We start from the raw sequence: 23,009 nt of genomic DNA on the forward strand, positions 1-23,009 counted from the left end.
TGGCAATGGAGATACTTGCAAATAAGATAAGAGCTGACCCTAAAATAGAAGGAATAAGATATGAAGATCAAGAACATAAAATGAGAAGTTATGCAAATGATGTGGTCTTAATACGTCGAAAACCAGAAATTTCACTGACAGATTCAGTCCACTTTCAATGCACTGTAACGATTGTTTGCAAGTGGATTTTGTCATTTCACACAGGCCATTTATGCTTGGTAATTAGCAGTGCGTTCCAGGCTGAAGTGCCCCGCATTTTGAGTTTTTCATGCTGAACCATCATTCAAGAAGTGACTGCGAAGCCGGTGCATACCTGCTTCGCATTTCTTAAGAGCCCCTTTAACGCGACCTTTTGTGTTTGCTCCGCTCCGCCTTGAAAAATCCCCTCAAGGAAGCATGCAAAATCACAGCCGCGTGTTAGCTATGCAAATGGCAATTGCTAATGGCTATGGAAACGAAGGAGTAGGAAAGTGGGGGTTAGAATTTCTCCTTTTGCATCGGGACCGTGAATAGGCATTTTAAAGGTTGCATTTTAAAAAAGAGCTTTGAGCGAGCATCAAAATTGACCCTGTCAAAGTGCATTAAAAGTGGATTGAAAGTGCATTATTCGGCATGTGTGAAAACGCCCACAAGCAATGTTGTGAAGAAGGGAAATTGTTGATAACGCCTGTCGCTGCTCACAAATAAGCTCCCTTTCCAATACTGATGGAGATGAAACACCTCTGGGGATTGTTTGTAAGAGTGTTTGCCCATACAACTAGTTTGTAAACTCCTAGGGCAGGGGTTCCCAGTGTGGTGCCCATGGGTGTCATGGTACCTGCCGACACCTTTCCTGGCACCTGCCAAGTATTTTCAGAAAGTGGACAGGGCCAGGTGATACTTGTGCCCAGCAGAGGGATGCCAGGTCCCTCTTCGCCACCAACAGGAGGTTTTGGGGGCGGAGCTTGAGAAGGCGGGGTTTGGGGAGGGGAGGGGCTTCAGAGCCAATGGCCAAAGCGGCCATTTTCTCCAGGTGAACTGATCTCTATTGGCTGGAGATTAGTTGTAATAGCAGGAGATCTCCAGCTAGTACCTGGAGGTTGAAACACAAATCTGACACAGAAGGCTATAAACAATGTGTGGCTGTACAAATTACTATATTCTGAGTACAAAAATATGCAACATGCATATACATTCCTTAAATCAACACATAGTACAGTTACCAGCAACTTTATTGGAACTATGATTTACTATTATTTGAATTAGGAGCTCATACGTATATGCATGAATGAATGAGAATTTTTGATGTGCACCAAACTGTACTATATGTTGATTTAAGGAATGTATATGCGTGTTGCATATTTTTGTACTCAGAATATAGTAATTTGTACAGCCACACATTGTTTATAGCCTTCTGTGTCAGATGTGTGTTTCCACTACTTATTGCACACGGAGGTGCCCTATTTTTGTTACTGATAGTACCTGGAGGTTGGCAGCCCTAGCCCAGCAAGACGTCTTATTGGTCATTGGAGATTTGATTGGCTATGCAGATTTTTAAAGACGTTGCTTTGGCAGCAGCTGCCACCACAATGCAAGGAGGTTCACTGTGTGACTGAAGATAAGCTGCGGCAGCTATTTTGTGGCTGGGTCCACCTCCTGGGGCAGCCATTTTGTGGCTGAGCCCCCCTCCACGCTGTGCCGGGAATTCCAAAGGTACTCACAGGCTGAAAAAGGTTGGGGACCCCTTTCCTAGGGAAATGGGGACACTATCTAAGCATATTCGTCCTAATAATGTTGGAGTTTGTAAGGGTTACTTGGTGGAGTTTTACATTTTGGGGGAAGAAACGTGTTCAGGATTCGTTTGTAGGGAGTGATTAGAAGCGGCAGGCTATCCTTATTCCTTTGCTGAGGTTTTTTTTTTTTCTCTTCCTCCTGTTGAATTACATTTGCTTTGCACTTTAAGCATATCCTGACGAGATTTGTTTGCAAGCCTGACAAATCTCCCCACTCTAAAACAGGAGGTAATGCCTGTACTTGCTTGCAGGAACCTTGGGTCTAATTTGAATCCCAGAGTAATCAAACCATCAGCTGTCTTTTGTTTTACTAATAGCAGCAGAGTTTGTACAGGCCTAATTAGGCTTAACGGCTCCAGTTGGGTGTCTCGCTCTGGGAGTACAAAGGCGTCTCTGGCACCTTAGTGCAATGCAGGAAACCACTTCCCGGTCCTTGAAGCAGACTATCAAAGGTTCTAGCTATCACCTACAAAGCCCTTAAAGGCATATCCGATGCACGTACCTGCAGGACCACCTCTCCGCTGCTGGAGTTTCCTATCTGAGCAAAGCCTTCTGATGGTCCCACATTTTGTTCTCTGTTTACTGATCGACTGACATTTTTTATCATACTTGTCACCTGCCTTGAGTCCTCGTGAGAAAGATTTATTTATGTATTGTTTCGATTTGTATCCTGCCCTCACCCTCCGGCCAAGACGGGGCTCAGGGTGGTATAAGATGGAGTATAAGCAATAACAACAACAACAACAACATGTACTTCTGGAGCCCGAGGGCATTGCTTCTCTTCATTGATAGGTCGCCCTGATTTCTCAAGAGAGCCAGCGTGGTGTAGTGGTTAGGAGTGGTGGTTTGGAACGGTAGGCTCTGATCTGGACAACCGGGTTTGATTCCCCCACTCCTCCACATGACCGGCGGAGGCTAATCTGGTGAACTGGATTTGTTTCCCCACTCCTACACATGAAGCCAGCTGGGTTTCCTTGGGCTAGTCACAGCTCTCTCAGCCCCACCTACCTCACAGGGTGTCTGTTGCCGGGAGGGGGAGGGAACGGGGATTGTAAGCCGGTTTGATTCTTCCTTAAGTGGTAGAGAAAGTCAGCATATAAAAACCACCTCTTCTTCTTCTATTCATGTTTCCAAGAACTATATTGTTCAAACCGTTTCTAGAGCTTTCTTTTTATAACGTATTGCAAAACAGGGTCACGTGCGCTACGAGAGGTAAATCATCCAGCGTATTCTGAAAGGGCTTTCTTAGGGAATTTTTTTCCTATTTAAATGAGTAGTGAAAGCCCTGATCCAGTGCAGTTTACATGAACAGCAGCAGGGCATCTGTATCAGAGACTGAAAAACAGCTTGTGTGATTTGTTGTCCAAGGAAAGGCTGGCTGACATGTAGAGGGGCTTGTGTGGGTTCCCTGTTGCGGGTGTGGCTTCAGATAAAGCACAGTGGCAACAGAGCTTCCACATGGCAGATTTCCCTGCCGTTTCCTTGTCCCAGGCCCAGCATCTGCCACCCACCCCCTCTCCTGGGCCACCAGGGATTTTGCAGGGTTTTTTTTTTTTTTTAAGATCAGCACTGGAATATCATTGTATCGACATACCTTTGTAGCAACAGATGTAACAAGTTCTGTGAATTTCCAGCTTCCGGTTTTTTGGGGTTTTTTTTTGAAAAAATAAACTCTAGCCCTTTCTGTTGGGAAATATGCCTTTCCCCTTATATGTCCACAAGGGAAAGGGCTAGAGATTTTTATAAGCTTAGAACTCAGAGAACCTGCTATGCATACTGCTGCAACGGGATATTGATATAACAATTTATATCTAGCCCTGTTCAAGCCTCTATGTATCCAATGTGGATATTCAACATACAAAACAAATAAACACAATAGTACAACCAGGAAAAATACCAAAGCTAAGACCAGACACATTTCGGTAGTAAAACCTTCTTCAGTGGTCTACAAACATAAAATCCTAAATACAGTTATGCCATTATGTGTGTCAAGAACATAATATATGTGACTGAGTAAAATGGTGTTCTGGAATAAAAATAGAAAATAGATGGTTAAAACATCCTGCCATAAAAATGTCAATAAAAAGTCTCATACTACATACATCTTTGGGTCACGGTCATATTGCATATGGAGATGATAAGAATAAAGCTAAAATTCCCTAAATAAATTGGTTCACGAATGCCCAAATATTGTTTTAACGTAGCATTAGACTTGACATTTGAGTCACATAAATTTTAAAACATCACTATAGCTTTGCATAAATCACTTCCTCGGTCTGCTTTGGAAGTTTTCAGGGAACCAGCGCTCTGCGAAATACCTGCCGCAGACATTCTGCCATGGCTTAATTAACCCGCCCTCCCGCTTGTTTATGTCTCTCTTCAGGTGATCAGCTTCTTCAGCTCACGGATTGAGCAGGCCGGGGCCGAGCTGTCAGTGGAGCGCGTTCTGGAAATCATCAAGCAAGGCGCAGTTGCCCTTCCCAGAGACAGGCTTAGAGTAAGTACTAGCAGAGCCAGGACGAGAACATCACATGAACACATGAAGCTGCCTTCTACTGAATCAGACCCTCAGTCCATCAAAGTCAGTACTGTCTACTCAGACTGGCAGCGGCTCTCCAGGGTCTCAGGCAGGGGTCTTTCACATCACCTACTTGGCTAGTCCCTTTAACTGGAGATGCCGGGGATTGAACCTGGGACCTTCCGCATGCCATGCAGATGCTCTACCGCTGAGCCACAGCCCCTCCCCAAATCGTTCCACAAAGTAGCACTTCAAAGATAATTTGTCCTTTTTTAAAAAGAACGGTGTGTGTGTGTGTATTGTATATGTTTATATTATACACTTCCACGACCCAGTTTGGACATGAGAATCCCCTGCATTCCCTCTGTCCTGCATTGTGGAAGCATCTGTCAGGTATGTTCGCACACCCGGCCATGCCTTTCCGGCCTCTAGGACCACCAGCCATCTGTGCAAGGTTGTCACGTTCACCAATCAATAGGGTTGCCAGGTCCCTCTTCGCCACCGGCGGGAGGTTTTTGGGATGGAGCCTGAGGAGGGCGGGGTTTGGGGAGGGGAGGGACTTCAATGCCATTGAGTCCAATTGCCAAAGCGGCCGTTTTCTCCAGGGGAACTGATCTCTGTCGGTTGTAGATCAGTTGTAATAGCAGGATATCTCCAGCCGCCACCTGGGGGTTGGCAACCCTACCAATCAAATCCAACCTGCATGGGCCCAGAATTCCACAGTACTGCAAGCTTTATGTGCCTTATTGATTGCACCCTTCAGAACCGACCCACATTGAACTGATGCACTGCATAGGGAAATCAAATGTTACATCCATCCATGGGTGTTTGGTGGCAGGGCAGGTGTGGTGAATGTGGAGGGGAGTCAAAGTGCGATCTGCTTCCCCATTAAATGTGTGTGGGGGGGTATCATCCAAATTGGGTTAAAGCAGAATTTGCTGAAAGGGGAAGGGGCATTGTCCCTCCTTGACCCACACCCAGCCTCAGAGGTCTGGCCTGTTGTTAAGTGCACTGGGGTTGTATTGGTGTTTGTCTCTCATGACCCTTTCTTACATGCCCTGGGAAATGCTGGTCGCCACTTTGGGGTCAGGAAGCATATTTCCTGCAGCAGGGGTCACTGGGGGTGTGGGGGGGAGGTAGTTGATGAATTTCCTGCGTTGTGCAGGGGGTTGGACTAGATGACCCTGGAGGTGCCCTTCCAACTCTGTGGTTCTATTAATCTATCAGCTTTCCGTTGCTTTGAACTAGTAGAACTTCACAGGACTCGGTGCTTTACTTTTGCACGTGAAACTTGTAGATTTGCAGTTAGTATCCTTCATTTCCTATCAAATTTGCCTTCCTCCGCTTCACATCTCCCAGAAAAAGTCTCAAGTTGAGACACAAAGTAGATGAGAAATCTAATTACTGGAAGAGAACCCCTCTTTTATAACGGCAATCTTTTAGGAGCCGGTAATTCGTTTAACTTCCTTGGGGGCAGGTCCAAGACCAGAGACCTAAGGAAAATTTAGAATGCTGATCACTGACCCACATCTGGAAGGTTAAGTGGAGAGCCAGTCTCAGTATATTTCCGTAATTTTATGTGCAGGGATCACGTCAAACTCCAAGCCCCTGATTGTAGACCATGATGTCAGAACCAGCTCTGACTCCGTCAGCAGTTGGAACTTTAGGAAAGCAAGCAATTCACATAAGCAAAAGCCCTTATTGATGTGGCGAAGCATCCTTCTGAGGCAGACACTGTGAATTCAGATAACAAGGACTTGCTGCTGTTTTGATAACCGAGAAGAGTGTTTATACTGTGCATGTAACCAAAGACATTTGCCAGACGTTTACTCGCTTTCCCAATGAGCATAAGCTGCGTATCGCTGAGAACTCAGTGGAAAATTTGATATGAGACTGCAGGGTGAATGTGGGTTTTGATCTAGCGAAACCGTTGTGCGCTGTCCAAGGCAGGGTGGGGGGGCCTACCAAAGCGACCCTCCAGTCGAGATAGGCCTCGGCCTGCCCAGGTGTGGGTGAACGTGTTTGACAGACAGTTCCCTCAGAACTGGAAACTCCCAAAGCATCTTTACGGGACTGCTGTCCAAGATAAGCGGGAGACAATTAGCCCTCGCTTTAAAGCGGTCCCTGCGCGGTGTCGGGCAGGGAAAGTCCAAACTGGGTAATTAGCCTTCGTAGCAGATTCCAGCAGAAGCCCGGAGATAAAAGCGGCAGGTGCTGAAATAACCAGCTCTTGGATTTCTCCGTTCGCCCCACGCGGGAGGAGATAAATGAAGCTAATATGCCTGGGTCCCGGGGTGGAAGCCGCAGCCCTGACAGACAGAACCGTCTCCCTCGCAGACGACAGCCCGCATGGCAGACTCCCTGTTTTTATTGCAAAAGAAGATTATTAAGAGTAATTTAAAGATCAGAGCGATAAGTGAAAATTGGCTTCAGTATCTTTTTATTTTTTAATTCCCTTCCCAAAGTTCACAGTCTTTTTTTTCTTCCTTTGGGTGAAATTATCTGTAGTCTGAGGATTAAGAGCCTCTGAGAGGAGTGAGACCCGTGTCTGGAGTCTGGGAGTTTATCTCAGGTTTTTCAGGGAAGTTAGCCAGAAGATAACTGCTGGGTTTTGTTTTATTTTATTTTTATTATCTTTTTTTTTTTTTTTGCAGTAAGTGGGAAAACCTGTTCTGAACGCCAGACGTTATTAACTGGAAGTTGACATTTGAGTTCATAGAATGAGCAACGTTTAAAAGATCACATTTAAACGCTTTTGAAAGAAACTTCCTGCTGGTTAAGCCATTTGAAGAGAAAACATTTATTTTACAAATGGTTTTCCTCTGTTGGATTTCCCCCATTTTATTTCGCAGTGGGCCGCTTGCTTTTTACCCTTTCCTTTTCTCCTTTTGTGCGTTTCCCACATACTTGCCGGCGTTCTCTTATGCTGTACTTTGCCAGCATGGTGTGAAGTATCTAGCATTTATTGAAACTTGTTCCGCTTAGCAGAATGCTAAAGATTGCTATTAAAATATGCAGCCAAAGTTGGCGGGGGGAGGGGGGAATGAAATCAGTATTAGCCCATTCCTTTGCAGGTCACATGAACACATGAATCTAACTTCTACTGAATCAGATCCTTGGTCCATCAAGGGTCAGTATTGTCTACTTAGACTGTCAGCAGCTCTCCAGGATCTCAGGCTGAGGTCTTTCCCATCATCTACTGTGTGGTCCTTCTAGCTGGAGATGCCGGGAATTGAACCTGGGACCTTCTGCATGCCAAAGTTCTTATCAGCATCTTATCCTCTTGGCCCAGATCTCGCGTAGTTTTATTTAATACATTTATACCCAGCCTTTCTCCCTAATGGGGACCCAAAGTGACTCACATCATTCTCCTCTCCTCCATTTGATCCCCACAGCAACCCTGTAAGGTGAATTAGGCTGAGAGTGTGTCACTGGCCCAAGGTCACCCAGCAAGCTTCCATGGCACGAGTGGGGGAGTGAATAGTAGCCACTAGATAATTGGGGTTGTGTGAACTTGTAGTCCGGAGAATTTCCACTGCCATTTAAAAAAATTAAAAGCAATTTGACTCTTATTCAGGAAAGAATAGTGGGGTGTTGATTCAGAAACCAGTGTAGGGGGTACATTAGCCATCAAGATCTATATTTAAAAAAATTAGATTACTCCAGCTCTATCATGCGTGCTAGGAGAGTATGCTCTACCTAATTTTTAGGTATCCTTCCATCTTTGCGAACTCCAGCTTATTTTAGCAATTTAATAGTTCCGCAGAGCATTTGTGCTTCCTCACTTCAATGCCGCCCCTTCAGCAGTGTTAAATGGAAGATATCCTTGTTCAAGATAGGCTTTGTCCATGTGATCTGAAGAGAGTGGATTCATTATCCCATATGTTGTTGGAATGCCCCCACCCCAATATAATTCCTATTACAATCAATGGATTACCCCATTTTAATGATATTACTTGCCACCAGAACAAAAGTTTAAGCAGTCCACTTTTTGCTGGCGGATAGAGACCCAAGAACAACATTGGCAGTAGCCAAGTATCTCTGCACCATATTTTCCTAAAAGAAAAAAAGGCTCTCTTTTACTGCTCAAGACCTTTTGGTCAAGGGAGCTTGAAAGAAGTAAAGAGAAAGAGTGGGAGGGGGGAGCAGTGTGGCTTTTCATGCTCCAGTCTGGTCTCTACCGCCTCCCCGCCCACGGCTGCTCCCTGCTCTTTCCTCTCTGACCCTGACTCACTCCCCATCCTCCCTCACCCTATTTCACATTTACACGAGGCCTCAAATCCTTGTAATCAGAATAAAAATGGAAGATGTAGCGCGTATATGCAGGAGTGTGTTTGCTTCCCCAATTGATTTTGCAAGCCGAATAAATACAATCCAAGAGGGCTTGCAAGCGTTGTCACTGAGCGCCATAGAATTTTCCCGCGTGCTTCCCTGGTAAACCCCCCCCCCCCCAGCATGGTTCTGTAGCCTCTACAAAGCAGTGTAGGAGGAGGAGGGATTAGCTCGAGAGCAACTTAAAAGCAAAGCAGCTATTTGAGTATGCACCTGGTTTTTTGGAGGATAGTGCAGGCGATATCCCTAGAGTCATAGCCAGAGTTCAGATTTTATTTCTAGCTCAGGATGAGGTTCCCAGAGCTTAGTGGTGGCGCACATGTTTCGCAGTAGAGGAAGGTTCCAGGCTCAGTCGCTGGCATTGCCAGTTTAAAAATGTGGGACCCTGGAAAGCTGCTGCCAGTCTGGGTAGACAAAACAAGGCTGGATGGACTGAGAAGGGCCGTGGTTCAGTGGTAGAGCATCTGCTTGGCATGCAGAAGGTCCTAGGTTCAAGTCCCGGCATCTCCAGTTAAAGGGACTAGGCAAGTAGGTGATGTGAAAGACCTCTGCCTGAGACCCTGGAGAGCAACTGCCGGTCTGAGTAGACAATACTGACTTTGATGGAGCAAGGGTCTGATTCAGTATAAGGCAGCTTCGTGTTGCTCAGCTGGCAGCCTCATGTTTTCATATCTATTTTATTTGGTGTTACAGAGTACACACCATTTCTCAGTATGCATTGACGAAAACTAGGCATTTCTAAAAGACTTACTTTGGCAAGTTGTTACAGAACATTCATACCAAAAAAAAAAAAAAAAGGAACAGTGTTGTGTTTTGACTTGTTGAAATGTTAAAATGCCACCAACATATCCGCTAAAAGTACTTTCTCCAGAAAAACTCTGAGAAGAATTTTGAAACTGCCATTCCTTCCAAGTGTTGGGTTTTTTTGGTGTTACAAAGAGAAGCCCTTTTTCCACACGGGGTCCTGGTTATGTTAAAAGCATGCTGTTGGTTGAAGGAGTTGCTCGCTATAACCGCCCGTGGTGTTTATCATGGCATCCGCAGCCTGTGCACGAACTCTCCTAAAGAGAGCTTGTTCACATTGTAACTGAAACCGTATTTCAAGAATTTGAAACTGAGGATGTACACCACACCTCTCCCTGGGTACCGTCTGGGTCTGAAAAAAAACCTTACACTGCATGTTTTAATAAGTATCAGTATAGACTTCTTTGGGAGAGAAGGGGAATCCCTAGTTGGGTTTCCGGAAATTCATTCTAAAATATGACTGAACACGAGAATCCAAACCCCCTGAGGTTTGCTTTCATATTGCTTGCCGTCAATCAGCCGTTCTGATGTTTAAGCAAGCCATTTTGGCCTTTCCTACGTTTGGTTCTAGGCCCTGAGGTGTGGGAGTCATCTTTATGGGAGAAGTCTGGGGGGGAACCTTTCAGAGGAGGGAAAGCTAAGAAATTTACCAGCACCTCTGACCCACGCCAGAAAGAAACAGCCATTTTATTTTAACCTGTCATTCTGGCATTAAAGCTGGCTCCCCAAATTCATCATGACCTCAGGCAAATATGCATTAGCAAGACTCTCTTGAATTTCTGCCATTGAAACAACTGGCCGTGTAACATCTGGGCGGTTCCCCGCCCTTTTTTGTTTTTAGTGTAAGCCAGCCACAGAGTTCTCCAATAGAATATAATTACCAGGCATTGCAACGTCTAAGGAGCCTTCCATAAGACGTTCTACCTTTGTAGACTAAGGGTAAATAGATTTTCTTCCCTGCTCCTGCCCTATGTCCAAGATTGCAAGGGGTTGTTCCATAGAGTTTCAAAGCTTTAAAGGTCCTGGGCTACCATTCATTGGCATCAAGAAGTAAGAGTTTGACTTTTGAGGTTTCCAGATCCCTCTTAGCCACCGGCGGGAGGTTTTTGGGGTGGAGGCTGAGGAGGGCAAGGTTTGGAGGGTAGGATCTGGGAGACCTGTCTTCAAATCCCCACCCTGCCTGGTCTAGTCATTCTCTGACAGCCGGTCTTACCTCGCAGGGCTGTTAAAATAGGAAAGTGAAAACCGATTTCGCAAACAGGTAGAGGTCAAGGTGTCAGCACATTACACTACCGTTTGAACTACTGACTCAGATCCCGTCCAACACAGCTACCCACCTGAAACGATTAAATTACCATATTTATTCTACAGTAGGCAGAATAGTTGCAGACACCGGGGGAAATGTGTTGAAATTCTTACAGCTCATTCCTGAGCCTTGCAGCAGCCGGGAACGGCGTGGCCGAGGCACCGCCGCGGCACCTCCAAAGAGATTTCCTGGCCGCTGCAAGGCTAAAAAAGACCTTTAACAAAATTGAAAATTGAGAAAATAACCCCATTGAAAATAGCGATGCAGCGGCAAGAAAAACCTGGCGCACAAACGCTGTCGCTGGAGGGGGCGTTCCCGGGCTGGAGGGGCTCAGGAAGCTGACTACAGTCAGCTCCACCCCTGGGAACGCTCACCCCCACACCGGCGCCCCATTTCCTCTCCGGGATTTAGGTCCCAGAGAGGCTGCTGCGTTGGAGGAGCACCCAGGCGCCGCCGGAACTGCCCCCACCGCCAGAGTAAGTGCCTCTTATTCCGTGATAAGAAGGCACTTACACTGTGGTGGGGTCATGCCGCCTCCACTACACTTTCAGCCCAATCCTCAGGAATGGGCTGTCAGTGTTTAATATGCACAGAGTTTTAACCTGATATTCTTTTAAGTGCTCTCTCTCTCTCTCTCTGTGTTGTTGTTGTTGTTGTTGTTTACTTGTAAATTTGTCTCACACCCTCCTTTTGCGAAGGTGTAGCAAATCAGCCAGAGGTTAAGCCCAGGATTCCCAACCAAGGTGCCCGTGGTCAACATGGCACCGGCTGACACCTTTCCTAGTGCTCGCCAAATGTTTTTGGGAAATGGGTGGGGCCAGGGGGGCTTTTGCCCAGCAGGGCTTCTGATTGGCCGTGGGAGATTTGATTGGCTGTGCGGATTTTTTTAAAAAAAGACATTGTTTGGCAGCAGCTGCCACCACTGCACAAGGACCTTCACTGCAAGACTGAAGGCAAGCTGCGGCAGCCATTTTGTGGCTGGCTCCGCCTCCTGCAGCAGCCATTTTGTGGCAGCCATTTTGTGGCTGCGCCCACCACGCTGTGTCAAAATTTCAAAGGTGCCCACGGGCTGAAAATGGCTGGTTATGCTCATAATTTAGCCAACAAACAAGTAACAAATCTCAGCTCCATTTGTGTAACGAAGGGCTGAAGTTTTAGAACGCATTTGTTTTTCTTTTATCTTTTCCCCTTCAAGGGTTATCAGACTTTTTTATATCCTCCTTTCAAAATATGGCTGGATCTCTGCTTTTGGAAAAGTTCACATTTCTGTAAAGAGAGGAGGGGGGAGCTTTCAAGTGTCTTATCTAAAGGCATAATCCTACTTGTTACATGTTGAAGAATTTACGCTTACTATCCGCATTGCTGTGTACAATTGATTACTTGTTTTTGAAGTTAAGGGTTGTTGTTTTTTACTGTTTTTAAGTCCCAAATGTAGGAAAATTCAAACTGTCTAGTTACAAGTTACTTCACGCTTTGACCATTTCTCCCCCAGGATCAAAATGTCAACCTCTTTTTTCCCCTTATACTTTGCTTTCTGGGGTTTGTTTGTTTTATGTTTGAACACACGAAGCTGCCTTATACTGAATCAGACCCTCGGTCCATCAAAGTCAGTCTTGTCTACTCAGACCGGCAGCGGCTAAGGGCCTCAGGCCTGCAGACGCCATCTAGCCTCTGCTTAAAAACCTCCAGGAAAGGAGAGCTCACCACCTCCCGAGAAATTTCCTGCATTGTGCAGGGGGTTGGACAAGATGACCCTGGTGGTACCTTCCTATTCTATGATCCTATGATTCTGTGTCTGATGAATTCGCAAACCCGTTTTTGCTACTTTTTTTTTTTTTTTGCTGGGGTGTATAACTCACATCACCTACTTGCCCGGTCCCTTTAACTGGAGATGCCGGTGATTGAACCTGGAACCTTCTGCATGCTAAACAGATGCTCTACCACTGAGCCACGGCCCCTCTCAAAGGGGGGGGGGGTAGACCACTGCTACCAACCCACACTGAAAGGAGCTGAGATTTACATTTCAAAATCCAGCTCCCCTTATTACACATAGCTGCTTTTCGGGGCTTATTTTTACATCGCACGGGTAATAAAAACGGGGAAAAGTGTTGCTCTTTACAGCCGCGTGTTTCCAGCGTAGTGGCTTATAGCAGCAGTGTATCGAAGGAGCATTATCGGCCGATCTGGGCCTTTAAAGGGCCATCACGTGTGCGCGAAGCCCTATCACATCGTTCTTCAGTTAAGAGCTCTAAATGGAGTCTGGCAGTTCCCGTGTTTTGCGCGGTGCTCTTTGGCTCGGCTGCTATAAGCAATAGACAGTCTGGCTCCTTCGAGGAGACTTTCAGTAACGTCTGAGGGCCTCGGCAGTTCCGAAGCTCTCTGGCTGACTTTCCCCAGCGGACCGTTCATTTATCAGGAAATGAAATTGGTTGCAGGGTTTCTCCCGTTGCCAAACCTCACTGACGAAATCCTGGTTTGCTGCTCGCTTCGGAGAAATGGCAGGAGTTCATTAGCCGGCTTATTGCTCCAAGTTTCTTTCTGACGCAGTCGGGGCGGGGGGGGGAAGAAGCTGTGTTGAGAGCCGTAAAAGGACTGCGATCATTTGCCTAGTGAGAAAGCAAGGAGCTCTGGCGGGTTTTGCCCCCCTCAGACTGTGGGAATAGTTTCTTTGGTCCTGTGTTTGCACACATCCTTCAAAGCCGAAACGGTTTCAGCTGGTAATTGTCAGCTTACCAACCTAAACATCTTTTTTTTTTGCTGCAAAGGAAGGTTATGGGAGGAGCAGAGTGGGTTAAGAATTGACTAAACACAGTATTTTAAAATGGGTATTCTTGTTTACTTTCTCTTGGGCTGGGCTAGATAACTTTTGTTGTTCTTGAAGGAAATGATCCAGTAATGAAATAGAAGGAGAATGGAGTTGCCCTTCTGCATAGGTCAGCCTTTTTGAGGCTGGGGTCACCTTAGGAATTCTGACACAGGGTGGTGGACACAACTACAAAATGGCTGCTGCAGGAGGCGGAGCCAACCACAACATGGCAGGGAGTGAGGTTATGCGTAAATCTTATAGTAACATCAGTTCTTGTAGGTTATCCAGGCTGTGTGACCGTGGTCTTGGTATTTTCTTTCCTGGTGTTTCGCCCGCAGCTGTGGCAGGCATCTTCCGAGGAGTAACACAGAAGGACAGTGTCTCTCAGTGTCAAAGTGTGTTGGAAGAGTAATATATATAGTCAGAAGGGGGTTGGGTTTGAGCTGAGTCATTGTCCTGCAAAAGAATCAAAGGTAATGTGCTAATCATTGTCCTATAAGTATTCTTCCAACACACTTTGACGCTGAGGTCAATTATTCACTCAAAAAAGTGCTGCTCTCTTGAGGAGGAGCAAAAAAGCCCCCGAACTTAAAAGGTTATTCATGGAATCGAATCAAATTCATAAAGTCTGATGTAGCTTGGATTATTCATGAGAAAAAGGCCGCAGCATTTGACAGCAGTTGTGTCTGCCCCTGACCTTTCAGCCCTCCTCCTGCCAACAAGCTCGCTGTTGAGGCCCGCCCCCACCTAACGGGCTCCGAACCGCTCAACTCCACTTTCACGCAACCGAATGCATGGGGAGTTCTGCCTTGGATTTTCCGCTCTCTGGATGCACATTTTCCCCATCTGAATTCTCAAAACTCAACAATAAGCCCCCAATGCAGAGTTTTGAGAATTTGGATGGGGAAAATGTGCATCTAGAGAGAGCGGCAAATCCAAGGCAAAAACTCTCCTGCGTAAATGGCCCTTGTCTCCCTTTCTGCTTTGACTCGGCCCGGTTCCCCCCCCCCTTCCCTTTCAGCTTTGGATTCGTTTTCCCGTTGACTTCTGTTTTCTGCTCCTGTCCGTTTTCTTTGTTTCTCTTTTAGCCCCCCCTTTTTTTTGATGGTGTGTCCTGACTTGTTGCTTCGTCCCCCTTTGGAATAGTTCTTTTCACTTCTCCCCTCATGATTTACGCTTGCACACCTTTTTCTTCTTCACCTCCACCTCTTTGTTTCCCCCTTATTTTTTCTTTCTTCATTAGTGCAGCAGCCAAAGCGCCCAGGGCCAGTTATGCATGGGAGGCCACACATCTCTTGTAATCTTGCCGTAGAGAATTGGTTTTGGTACGGCACTCAAGCGCGGATCTAGTGGCTGCGCAAAGCGCACGAAAAGGGGCGGGCTTCTGGTCGGAACAAAAAAAGAACCCTTGGCCAATAGCCGCCCCTGTGGTTGGGGAGACATAGGAGAGGGAGGAGACATTTGCCAGGATGGGTGGGGAGAAGAAATCCGACTCCAGGGAGTTTTTCATGGGACCCTCTGGCAGAAAGAGCGAGGCAAAAGGAAAGATCGTAGCAACACAAGTTTGAGTTGCTGCTGAGATGCTGCGAATTTTATGGGCCAATTCGGGGCAGCTGTGAAAAATCAAAAATAAGGTCCAGAGCAACAAAGCATAGAAACCGCAGCAAACAGCCATGAATAAATGACCTGAGAGACACTGTCCTTCAGTGTTACTCCTCTGAAGATGCCTGCCCCAGCTGCTGGGGAAATGTCGGGAAAGAAAATACCAAGACCATGATCACACAGCCCGGATAACCTACAAGAACTCTGACCGTGAAAGCCTTCGACAATATTTCTTATAGTAACAGTTCAGCATTTCGGGCAGAAGCTCTGCTTAACAGGATGCCTTTTAAAATGAACATATTAATATTTCCTTGCTTACACACAGCTTACCTTCAGTCATTCAGCGAAGATCCTTGTTAGGGTTGCCAACCTAGGGTTGCCAAGCTGGAGATCTCCTGCTATTACAACTGATCTCCAGCCGATAGAGATCCGTTCACCTGGAGAAAATGGCTGCTTTCGCAATTGGACTCTATGGTATTGAAGTCTCTCCCCACCCCAAACCCCACCCTCCTCAGGCTCTGCCCCCAAAGCCTCCCACTAGTGGCAAAGAGGAACCTGGCAACCCTAATCCTTGTGCAGTGGTGGCAGCTGCCCCCGCAGCAATGTGTGTGTGTGTTTTTTAAATCAGACCATCAGCTCTCCAATGGCCAATCAGGATCCTTGCTGGACGAAAGATCCACCTGGCCCCGCCCACTTTCCAAAAGCACTTGGCGGGCTCCAGGAAACATATCAGCGAGCACCATGGAACCCGCGGGCACAATGCTGAGGACTCCTGGTCTACTGGGAGAGCAGGCAAGGGGATCACTATGCGAAAGGCAGGTTATTGTGGGGAGATGCACATTCTTAGTTCTGATCATTTGCAACATTAGGAGTGGGAGAGGGGGAGAGTCATTTTCCACTGTGACCTATAGATAGCCCTGAATATGAGCCCACGTGGTGTGAGCCAGTGTGGTATAGTGGTTAAGAGCTGTGGTTTGGAGTGGTGGAGTCTGATCTGGAGAACCGGGTTTGATTCCCCACTCCTATGCACGAAGCCAGCTGGGTGACCTTGGGCTAGTCACAGCTATCTTAGAGCTCCCTCAGCCCCACGTACCTCACAGGGTGTCTGTTGTGGGGAGGGGAAGGGAAGGTGATTGTAAACCGGTTTGAGTCTCCCTTAAGTGGTAGAGAAAGCCAGCATATAAAAACCAACTCTTCTTTTTACTGTGTGTTACAGATCATAAGCCTTAAATTGCCTTAATATTTCCCCTCCCCTCTTTTAGTGTGGTGTTGGCTGAGATAATTGTTAGATATCCAATGCATTTACAACAATTGCCACACATTAAAAGCCAGTTCGCATTCTCTCCTTTGTACACAAGAACTAGTTCCTGAGTTCAGAAAGCATGTAAATGGTATTATTGTGAATTGCGCACCAAGTATTAATTCCAGTTTTTTCCTTTCAAAGTACAATTGAGCATTGGCCTGTTCCGGCTGACTTTACCGTCAAACTCCATTTATCCCCAATTTACACTAATTATAAATGATGCTGTTGATGCATATTTTGCCCTTGAGATTTTGTTTCCAAGAGCAAAACCCAACACGATGCATCCCTCAGTAAAAAGGAAATGCTGATTTCTGTCATATTCAGACATCTAACGATGACTCCATAGTTTTTACCTAGCCTTTCAGGGTTCAGCAGAAACCTGAAATCAGCAAACTAAAAAAGTGCAAGAGACGTCAGTGCAAAAATTAAGAGCTGAAGGGTGTGTTGACCTTTGTCAGGGTCGAAGAGTTTTGGATTCTGTGTGTATAGTTAACTATAGTTAACTCCCTGCAGGAAATTCCAAACTATCTCCCCCCCCCCAGACCCCCAGTGGCCCCTACTCCATTCCCAGAAGATGGCCAAGATGCCCTCCCTCTCATGTTATGCCTAAGGTCATAGAATCAGCATTGCTGACAGATGGCCATCTAGCCTCTGCTTAAAAACCTCCGGTGAAGGAGAGCTCACCACCTCCTAAGGAATTTCCTGCATTGTGCAGGGGGTTGGACTAGATGACCCTGGTGGTCCCTTCCAACTTTATGATTCTATGTCTGATGAATTCGCAATCCCCCTTTTTTTTTTTTTGCTGGGGTGTATAATCAAAGGCCCCATGGAGAAGACAGGGCCACTTTTCTTCTTCCAGATACCCTTTAACAGAACTTTTTCCTTGCCAGACTATTTCTGCTGGTTAGAAATCCATAAATTTAGATGAGCTTTCTTATTGGCACGGTGTAATGCCTTTCACTCAGCCAAGATGCAAGGGAGATACAATAAAATTATTGCAGAACGCAAATGCCCATTTTGTCTGGATCAAGCAGACTCCCTAGCCCACACTTTTTTGGCATGTTCATGAAATAATATTGCACAAAATAAATATATCACTCTCTGGTTAAAACAGCTAGTGACGCTTTCTGAAAAGCGGATACTGCATTATCTGAAGGCATATGAAAGGCACTGATCAGGAAAATGTGATCAGCGATTGCATCCCGCTCAATGTTTGCTCGAGGGTAAACCCGGCTTGGTCAATGTGTGACTTAACCCCAGTAGACGCTAGTACTGCCAAACGGTTGAGTTTTCCGTCCGCACTCACGACGTGATCTTGAATCCAAGATCATTTGCAGTCCTGTGCCGGTTCTTTCCACTGTTTGTCAGGGATGACTCATCAGCTTCGCATCAAGGATCCAGCAGATCGACCTTTGCCTGTCTGCTTCAGCCCTTCTTCCTAAGGTCGCTGCCCCAGTCGGGGCCCCGGGGACAAGCTGGCCATCTCATCTGCAGCTTTACAGAGATTTTGCAGAGTCTTGCGGTTTCCATGGTGTCAGCTAGCAGCCTTGTTCCTTGTCTAGACCCTGCAGGGGTAATGCCCAGTTTAAAACAAAGGATGCCTAAGTGATTTTGGTCTTCCCAAGTAATAGTTAACTGCTGTCAAGGCCGAGGATTCTCCAAAAATCATATGTTGAACACATGAAGCTGCCTTATAGTGAATCAGACCCCCTGGTCCATCAAAGTCAGTATTGTCTACTCAGACTGGCAGTGGCCCTCCAGGGTCTTAGGTAGAGGTCTTTCACATCACCTACTTGCCTAGTCCCTTTAACTAGAGATGCCGGGGATTGAGCCTGGGACCTTTTGCATGCCAAGCAGATGCTCTACAAACTGAGCCACAGCCCCTCCCCATGTTTTCAGAGTTCCCCCGCTGTTAAAAAAACAAATTCACTAGCCTTATAGGCCTCGCCTCTTCCCTTTATTTGAAATAATAATAACCTTCCTAGAGACGAGTTTCTTTCTTAGAAAGCACATAAAGGTCATTTTGCCTCCCTTCCCACCCCACCTTTATCCCTTAACTTTCTCCAGCCAGACATTTCCTTCCTATTACAATCGAGGTAATTGTTGCAAAATAGTAGCTTTGGCTTTTATTTTTACCATTACATAAATCCTATGAATTTTGGCGTCCGTTGTGCTTCAAGAGCCTTTAAGGCTCTTCACACGACACCCTTGTGAGGTTGCTTTATGAATGTTCGTGTTTTGGAGATGGTGATTTTACAATGGGGAGCTGCGGCTGAAGCACCAGTGATTTGACCAAGTGATTCATGGCCGAGCATAGATTTTGAACCCAGCTTCTCCTGGGCCCCCGGCATTCATTCATTCATGCATTCATTCCAGTTCTTCTTTCAAGATTTCCCATATAGATCATATTAAGATTATCTTGCTCACATAAGCCAACATGATGTAGTGCCAGCAAGATCTAGCATGGTATAGTAGTTAAGAGCAGTGGACTCTAATCTGGAGAACCGGGTTTGATCCCCCACTCCTCCACATGAGCGGCAGACTCTAATCTGGTGAACCGGGTTGGTTTCCCCACTCCTACACACGAAGCCAGCTGGGTGACCTTGGGCTAGTCACACCTCTCTTAGAGCTCTCTCAGCCCCACCGACCTCACAGGGTGTCTGTTGTAGGGAGGGGAAGGGAAGGCAATTGTAAACCGGTTTGATTCTTCCTTAAGTGGTAGAGAAAGTCGGCATACTAAAAACCAACTCTTCTTCTTCATAAATACATTTCAAAGATCTGGTGAGCCCAGATGTGTCTCTGCTTGAGTTACTGCTCTGACTTTGCTTTCTTCCAGTGAGCCTCAGTTGGGGTGAGTAATTTCTGCTGTGATTCCACAGTAAATCTAATCAGATTGTTAAATTACAACCAAGGATTAGCTGTAACCACCTTACCCTTTTTTCAGGAGGTTGCTTCTTGTTTCTGTATGATTTGTTCTGGAATTGCCCCTTTTCAATCAGGAGACATGTGTAGAGTTGCCAGGTTCCTCTTTGCCACCGGTGGGAGGTTTTTGGGGCGGAGCCTGAGGAGGGTGGAGTTTGGGGAGGGACTTCAATGCCATAGAGTCCAATTGCCAAAGCGGCCATTTTCTCCAGGTGAACTGATCTCTATCGGCTGGAGATCAGTTGTAATAGCAGGAGATCTCCAGCTAATACCTGGAGGTTGGCAACCCTAGACATGTGGGAACACACAGTATTTACTCAAATTTAAAACTAGGGTCTTTTTCACACCTTCAAAAAAAGGGGGTTGTCTTCAACTTGCATGCAAGTTAGAATTACGTCCAAACATTTTCTAAAAAATTATAAAAAATTTAGGGGGTCACCTTACATCCAGGGATCATCTTCCTTACATGTAAATACGGTATATATGCTCCCAGGAGAGAAGTTCTTACTGTTCCACAATGAAAAAAATATTTTTTCAGATATAAAAATGAAATGTGATTTAAATATTAATTCATATTTAGCATGTCTCTGCTATCAGAAGCTTCTGAAGCGTAGTTTTAGGTAGAAGCAGCAAACCTGTATCCCTCTCCCAGTCACCCTGCCAATCAATCTGGCATAGATTGGCTGAGATTTTTTTTTTCAGGAAAGGAAAAAAGAAAAGAAAAAGATATTCTAAGTATGCCTGATCCCATTTTTCAGTTTCCTATGGAGGTCATCAGTATGACTTGTTGAAAAGCATGAGGAACATGCAGAGATTTGGGGCATATAGATTTAAGTTGTACGAATGATTTTAAAAAATAGTTCAACCCCATTGCAATTTAAGAAGACTTGGTTTTCTGGCCCTGGTTCTTATTAAACATGTAGTTTTGATCATGCATTGATTCGAAGGAAATGATGGGGGGGGGAGCTGTAACAATGTCACTGTAAATTGCAGGTACAGTCAAAGCTAAATGTGGAAAATGAGAAATGGTTTCAAGGGTATTGAATTTCGTTCAGACCTGGAATGTGGTTCTCAGTTTCAAAAATTATTAAAGGTAACTGCGTGCGGCATTAGGTTTTGTGCAGATGATAACTTGAGTCCATGGGTTCCTCAAAAAGTACCCTCATTCTGTAGACCTGACCTTTCAATGCCTGATAATTCAAACCATGTTTCTTTTCAAGGGTAATTCAGACTTTTAAAATATATATATATAATGGGACTGGAATCAGAAGGTTCTGCTGGCACGGTAACAAATTGGAAGTGCGGCCAGCGTGGCCAGGGTTGGTAAAGCTGAGACAGAGACGCTTGGACGCTTCTGGGTGGGGAAGAAGAGGAGGCAGCTTGCACATTCCCTTCCAGGCTATGTCATGAGCCTGCATGTAATGGGATGTGTGATCTCCACCATCACTATCAAATGTGCTCCTGAATCCTTACAAAGGTTCACAAGGTGGCTGTGATAGGCTAGCGTAGAGCAATATGTGGTGCACAGGCTCATAGCTAAAAACACACACACCAAGAAACCCATCTTTTGAGAAGGAGAAGAAGGAGGAGTTGGTTTTTATATGCAGACTTTCTCTACCACATAAGGAAGAAGCAAACAGGCTTATAATCACCCTCTCTTCCCCTCCCCACAACAGACACCCTGTGAGGTGGGTGGGACTGAGAGAGTGTGACTAGCTGGCTTCATGTGAAGGAGTGGGGAAACAAATGAAGTTTACCAGATTAGCCTCTGCTGCTCATGTGGAGGAGTGGGGAAGAGTCCACCGCACGTAAGCACTAGACCACATTGGCTCTCTAGATATGTGGCCTCTCTAGCTAGCTTCCGTGCCTGGTGGTGCATTGTCTGTATCTCTGCCCTCGGACCAAGGCTTTCTGGGGCTCATTGCTGGATGCGGTTCAAGTTGGTGGTTCAGAATGTGCCGGAACAGAAAGAATGCACGTGTCAGGAAGAAGCCCGTATTCTGCATCCTTGTATACAGAAGGCGTCCCAGATTGTAGATGACGACAACATGGATTATGGTTTCTGCTCGCCAGATGGAAGGCATCCTTAGAAGCTAGAATAAAAATGATGACATACCACCACCAGCCCCCACAAAAAAAAACTTGCAAGCCCAAATAACCAGATGATGAGCTCCGTCAACTGTACATGCTTGAATCCTCTTCGTAAATAGCCTCGCTAAAGCTGCCATAAAATAAGGTGGAGAAACTAAACATTTCCTGCATGTCACCCTTTGAGGGCAAATGGCTCGTTATGGTACTGCCCGGAGAGGATGCTGGAAGCTGAATTCGGCCCGAAGTAGCCTGGTATCCTCCGAGTTCGTTGAAAAAGAAGAAGAGTTGGTTTTTATATGCCGACTTTCTCTACCACTTAAGGAAGAATCAAACCGGCTTACAATCACCTTCCCTTCCCCTCCCCACAACAGACACCCTGGTGGTAGGTAGGTGGAGGTGAGAGATCTCTAAGAGAGCTGTGACTAGCCCAAGGTCACCCAGCTGGCTTCATGTGGAGGAGCAGGGAAACCAACCCAATTCACCAGTTTAGCCTCTGCCGCTCATGTGGAGGAGTGAGGAATCAAACCCTGTTCTCCAGATCAGAGTCCACTGCTCCAAGCCACCGCTCTTAACCACCACACCACTCTGGCTCTCTTGAGACCTTCCCTGAATTATCCTTTGAGATTCCTATAGCCTGTCTGCTGTCGTACCCCTATCCTCCTTTCTCAACCCGTGTAGTTTGTAAATGGATTGCAATTTTTTTAAAAAAACACACTCTTCTCCAAAGCAAACTGACCGTGCAGAGGTTATCGTGCTCTTCCCACTGCTAGGAAAGGGGAAGAGCTCAACGCGCGCAGCTCATCATTACTTCAGTCTTGTTGGCATTCAGTTTCGTTCAGGCTTGCCCACATCAAGTCCCTCTTCATGGCCAGACACTGAGTCATTGCAGACTCTGCAGGACCCGGGTCATGCAGAAACCGAGTGGAAAGCTATTTGTCACTAGAATGCTCGGTAGCTGCTTACTCAAGCTTTTCCCACTCTCTCTGATCCGGGGCAGGGGGAAGTGAATTGGAAGGCCCGTGGGATATTAAGGGGCCAATCCCAGAAGGTGCAGGCAAAAGTTCTGCATGGCTAACCCCTCTGGGATTTTGTCCCTCTTAGGAAAATAAGGGTTTGTGCAGTAAATTTGTGCAGTAAATAGGCATGAACTGGAGAGACGGACATTCAGAGCTTGTTTTAGAGAGAGCTTGGCCTTTTATGCATGGGTTGTTCGTGCGATCAACATACATACACCCCAACTACTTTGGGGCTTTGTTTTCATCCTGCACGTCTTTCCCAACCTTTAGAAGTCACTTTGCTCTCTCCATGGCCATTTCTGATCTGATCTGAAGCCTTTATTGGCATAAAAAAACACAGGGGCTATTTATGCATGGGAGGTTTCGCCTTGGATTTGCCGCTCTCTAGACGCACATCTTCCCCATCCGAATTCTCAAAACTCAAAAATAAGCACCCCATGCAGAGTCTTGAGAATTTGGATTGGAAAATTGTGCATCTAGAGAGCAGCAAATCCAAAGCAAAATCTCCCATGCATAAATGGCCCCTGTGTTTTCCCA

At 46.1% G+C, this 23,009-nt stretch overlaps 1 protein-coding gene across 2 annotated transcripts in view; it reads left to right on the forward strand.

Moving 5' to 3' along the window:
• Window positions 1-23,009, forward strand: part of DYM (dymeclin) — a 227,244-nt gene that overhangs the window by 185,743 nt on the left and 18,492 nt on the right. For both annotated transcript variants that reach the window (XM_056847950.1, XM_056847951.1), the window contains one exon: window positions 4,156-4,269. In XM_056847950.1, coding sequence (XP_056703928.1) covers window positions 4,156-4,269 — 114 coding nt within the window. The remainder of the gene's footprint in view (window positions 1-4,155; window positions 4,270-23,009) is intronic.

The sequence above is a fragment of the Euleptes europaea genome, chromosome 4 (assembly GCF_029931775.1).
Source record: "Euleptes europaea isolate rEulEur1 chromosome 4, rEulEur1.hap1, whole genome shotgun sequence".
NCBI lineage: Eukaryota > Metazoa > Chordata > Lepidosauria > Squamata > Sphaerodactylidae > Euleptes > Euleptes europaea.